We start from the raw sequence: 4,804 nt of genomic DNA, 5'->3' as shown, positions 1-4,804 counted from the left end.
CAGGTGCGAGCGCGGGGCCCCGCCGCAGCGCCGCGCCAAGCCGCGGCAGGCTCCGCTCCGGGGGCCCGGGCGCCTTCGCTTCCGTCTCGGCCAAGTTGCGTCGACCGGCCCTTTCGCCACCTTCCCCGCTCGGCGACCGAGCCGCCGCTGCCGCCGCTTTCGCTTCACCCGAGCGGGGGCTGCGGGGCCCCGACGCGGAGAGGATGGGGAGAAGGCTGCGGATGCCGAGGCGCCCCGAGACGCCCGTGCGCCAGTGACCCTTCGGCCCCCGCCTAGCCCCGCGCGCCTCTCCGGCACCCGCGGCCCGCGGCGCCCCTTCCCCGCCGCGCGGGAACCCCCGCGGCCCGGCCGGCCCCCTCCCGCTGTGAGCCGGCGGCGGCCCTCCCGGCGGGCGGGCGGAGGCCCGGGCGGGCGCGGGCGCGGGCGCGGGCGCGGGCGGGGGCGGGGCGGGGCGGCGCGCCGGGAGCCCGGAGCCCGGCCCTGCGCTCGGCTCGGCTCGCCTTGCGGCGGGCGCCCTCGTCGCCAGCGGCGCACCATGGACGGGCTGCCCGGTCGGGCGCTGGGGGCTGCCTGCCTTTTGCTGCTGGCGGCCGGCTGGCTGGGGCCCGAGGCCTGGGGCTCGCCCACGCCCCCGCCATCGCCCGCCGCGCCGCCGCCGCCCCCGCCGCCCGGAGCTCCCGGCGGCTCGCAGGACACCTGCACGTCGTGCGGCGGCTTCCGGCGGCCCGAGGAGCTGGGCCGGGTGGACGGCGACTTCCTGGAGGCGGTGAAGCGGCACATCTTGAATCGCCTGCAGATGCGGGGCCGGCCCAACATCACACACGCCGTGCCCAAGGCCGCCATGGTCACGGCCCTGCGGAAGCTGCACGCGGGCAAGGTGCGCGAGGACGGCCGGGTGGAGATCCCGCACCTCGACGGCCACGCCAGCCCGGGCGCCGACGGCCAGGAGCGCGTCTCCGAGATCATCAGCTTCGCGGAGACAGGTGGGTCGGCCCCGCGAGCGGCCCTCGCTCCCTCCTCCACCCCCTTCTCGCCGGCTCTGGCCGCCGCCGCCGCAGCCAGCGCGCCCTGGGGGAAACCCGGGCTCCCGGCCCAGCCCGCTCGCCTCGGGCCCTGTGCGCTCCGTCCCGGTTGTCGCCCTCTTCCTGCGGGCAGCAACCCCTTCCCGCTGCCCTACCCCCGCCGCGGAGCGCTCTGCCTTCCACCCCTGTTCTCCGAAACGGGCCCCAGCGCCTCCGGGCGCGCGCCCCCCTCCCGGCCGATGCGTGCGGCCCTGGCTCCGCGGGCATTCGCTCGGTGATGGCTTAATGTTTTTGTTTCCCACGATCGCAGTGTAGGCTTAGCAGTGTGGATGGAGATGTGTGTGCTTGTTGATATCCGTGGGCCGGAGGAGTGTGTGTGTGCGTGTGTGTGAGTGTGTGTGTGCCTGCGTGAGAGGCCCCTGGGGCCGCCGCTTCCATCGCCGGGCGGTGTGGGCTTGCCAGGATTGCTGAAGCCTCGCTGGGGAGAGCTAGGCAACCTCTCTTCCGATTGTGTGGGCACTGGAATCGGGCGGAAGGCAGGCTTCTCAACAGGTCCCATCATTTACGCAGAGAAAGACTGTGGCTCGGCTCCGGGGCAGCCCCGTGCCTCTCGGCTCGCCTGGCAGCGGCAGCAGCTCCTTGGCCTTAGAGCCAGTAGAGTTCGTAGTTAACAAAGGGTCGGAGTACTTTCTGGAATTTTCCCCCGGTCCTGGATTGCAAATTTCTACCACTGTCTAAATGTGAAAATCAAGCAAGGAAAAATACCTTTCCAACTTTAAAAGGAGTAAAATGTGCTCGTGCTGAAATGCTGCAAGTGCTTTCGGCTCCGCTGTCCTTTTCAGGACTTGAATGAGCCCGGTGGCTTTTGTGCCTGGAGCTCAGCCCCATTTGTGCCCAGGGGACTGCGGAGAAGGTCGCAGGGGGAAGCCCTGGGCAGGGAGCCTTGGGGGGGTTGGTGGCAGTTGTATCCCCAGGCTGCAAATGCCCTCCACCACCCCACCCCACCCCCCAAGGCAGCGGGCAGACTGTGCTGGTGCCTCCTGGGGATGAAAAGGGATGAAAAGTTTTGCATGGCCGGGTGTGGAGCAAAGCAGAGACAATCAGGGCTGGTTTGTGCTTAGAAAGAAACGCGTTGCCGTTTTAGCTGTCCGACAGAGTCAGGGAAAGCTGGACATGCAATTAGAGAGCTTGGATTAAAAGGTGCTTTGGGGCCCAGAGTAGAAATGTGATTCTGGAAGGTCGAGGAGGCCTTTTGGTCCCGGTGGCACAAAATGACAGCGGGGGCTGTTATATTTCTGGTCCGTTTCACGGAGCCAGCTCTTTGACTTATAAATAACAGATTCAGGTCACAGGCAGCTCGTCCAAGACCAGCTTTTAAGGCTGCACTTTCCCCCATTTCAAAGTCAGATGTCTGTTATTAGAGGAGCCAGGCGGGGCCTGAGGAGGGGGCTGGGAGGGGGGCAGTGGTAGGAGGTTTGATAAAACCAGTGGAGACCACACAGTTGCCTTATTTGTTCTTCCTGCAAAAAAAAAAAAAAAAAAAAGAATGTAAAGATTGTCAGAAGGGTCACTGAAATATGTAGGATGAGAGAGGAGTCCTTTCTTGGTTGGCATGGCCTCACTTCTGCTTGAGCTGAATTATTGAGAAAACTAACAAGCCAGTTCTCCTTATCCATGGAGATTTCGAACGTGCCATTCACGGGGAGCCAGGGTCTCGTGAAAGGGGCGGGCCTCAAGTTTCAGGGCCCAGTGTCCTGTCCCTTGGAGCTACTCGGAAACGAGGGCTGCACTTTGCAGCCTGCAACGCACACGTTCCTGTGTCAGAAATCTGAGCAGAGCTGGCTTGTTTGCAGTGGAGGTTCCACTGGGGGTTGGATCCGATCATGCTTAGGTAAACACTGCAGAGAGGCAGTAGGTGGCTCAGCTGGATTTTGCAATGCCCTAAGTTCACCAAAAAAAAAAAAAAAAAAAAAAAAAAGAACCCAAACTCTGCTAGAACAACCCACCCCCAAATCCTCAGCGAGATCCTGGTTTTGTTTTTCAGATTTCACAGATACCCATAACAACTTGTTAAGATCTTGGCCTCCTGACAAGTTCCTCTGTTGAGCTTTGAGTTCTGACAGCCCGTCTCCTGGGAACCCTGGCCTGGGAGAGGTGAGGCCGGGTTTTCTAGGCCCGGACCCTCCGACTCCAACCTGGTCTGGGTTTCTCGATGGGAAATGATTTTCCCCGCCTCTCCCGGGTTACCGTCAGAGGCCCGGGCCCCAGGAGAGGTATTTCTGGGCAGGACCGGCCAGCTGCGTGGCCAGTGCGAGGCCCAGCATCACGCGGCAGAGTCCCTGTTTCCCGGCGCCTCACGTTCTCCTTCATCTAACTTGGCCTGCTCTCCCGCTTCTCCGCAGATGGCCTGGCTTCCTCCCGGGTCCGCCTGTACTTCTTCATCTCCAACGAGGGCAACCAGAACCTGTTCGTGGTGCAGGCCAGCCTGTGGCTCTACCTGAAGCTGCTGCCCTACGTGCTGGAGAAGGGCGGCCGGCGGAAGGTGCGGGTCAAGGTGTACTTCCAGGAGCAGGGCCCCGGCGAGCGCTGGGCCGCGGTGGAGAAGCGCGTGGACCTCAAGCGCAGCGGCTGGCACACCTTCCCGCTCACCGAGCCCATCCAGGCCCTGTTCGCACGGGGCGAGCGGCGGCTCAGCCTGGACGTGCAGTGCGACGGCTGCCGGGAGCTGGCCGTGGCGCCCGTTTTTGTGCACCCGGGCGAGGAGTCGCACCGGCCCTTCGTGGTGGTGCAGGCGCGGTTGGGCGACAGCCGGCACCGCATCCGCAAGCGGGGCCTGGAGTGCGACGGCCGGACCAACCTGTGCTGCCGGCAGCAGTTCTTCATCGACTTCCGCCTCATCGGCTGGAACGACTGGATCATTGCGCCCACCGGCTACTACGGGAACTACTGCGAGGGCAGCTGCCCGGCCTACCTGGCGGGGGTGCCCGGCTCGGCCTCGTCCTTCCACACGGCCGTGGTGAACCAGTACCGCATGCGGGGCCTGAACCCGGGCACCGTGAACTCCTGCTGCATCCCCACCAAGCTGAGCACCATGTCCATGCTCTACTTCGACGACGAGTACAACATCGTCAAGCGGGACGTGCCGAACATGATCGTGGAGGAGTGCGGCTGCGCCTGAGGGCGGGGCTCAGACGGTCCCGCGGCGGGGGGCACGCCGTGCGCGGCAGGGGGCGCGTGGCGGTGCCGCTGGGCTGCCCGGGAGGTGCCCGGGGGAGGCCTGAGAGATGTTCCTGCCTCTTCATCCAGCCGTCAGTCAAAAGCAGGGGGAGAACCCTCCACGGACAGGGCAGACTCGACGGTGCGCACGTGGACGCGCACAGCCGGGCGCACCCTGCCCCCCACACAGCAGCGTCCGCGATAGCAGCAAACGGATGCGGTGACAGCGGGCAGCTCAGCCCCGAACGCCTGTCACCCGGAGAGTGGGGTGAGCAGCCATCATCCCCACCAGCTGGCCCGGCCACTCCGAATCGCGCCTTCCAAGCACACAGAAGAGCACAAAGACAGAGACACAGAGAGCGAGAGAGAGAGGGAGCAGGGGAGCCCCGCAGAGGAGCGGGCCGCGGGCATGGCCGCGTGTCCCCTTTTGCCTGTGCAAGGCCCGCCGTGCCTCGGCATCTCTTGGCTCCAATGCGTGGGCTTCGTCCCCCGGCCTGGCATCCTTCCTGCTGCGGGAACCAGGGCAGCCCCCATCCTTTCCCACCCTTGGAGAGGGAAGGAGGCCC

General features: G+C 65.1%; 1 protein-coding gene across 1 annotated transcript; it reads left to right on the top strand.

Moving 5' to 3' along the window:
• The first annotated feature begins 451 nt into the window (after positions 1 to 451).
• Positions 452 to 4,283, top strand: INHBB (inhibin subunit beta B). Its single transcript, XM_068545374.1, has 2 exons — positions 452 to 983; positions 3,425 to 4,283. Exons 1-2 carry the CDS (start codon positions 536 to 538, stop codon positions 4,198 to 4,200), a joined length of 1,224 nt encoding a protein of 407 aa, XP_068401475.1. The 5' UTR covers positions 452 to 535; the 3' UTR covers positions 4,201 to 4,283.
• The last annotated feature ends 521 nt before the right edge of the window (positions 4,284 to 4,804 follow it).

The sequence above is a fragment of the Eschrichtius robustus genome, chromosome 5 (genome assembly GCF_028021215.1).
Source record: "Eschrichtius robustus isolate mEscRob2 chromosome 5, mEscRob2.pri, whole genome shotgun sequence".
In the NCBI taxonomy this organism is placed as follows: Eukaryota; Metazoa; Chordata; class Mammalia; order Artiodactyla; family Eschrichtiidae; genus Eschrichtius; species Eschrichtius robustus.
This window is presented reverse-complemented; position numbering and strand designations above follow the sequence as displayed.

Excerpts from the sequence above, each read along its gene's own strand:
- INHBB (XM_068545374.1), top strand. The coding sequence starts at position 536 with ATGGACGGGCTGCCCGGTCGGGCGCTGGGGGCTGCCTGCCTTTTGCTG. Across the intron at positions 984-3,424 it reads CATCAGCTTCGCGGAGACAG|ATGGCCTGGCTTCCTCCCGG; the intron begins GTGGGTCGGCCC and ends GCTTCTCCGCAG.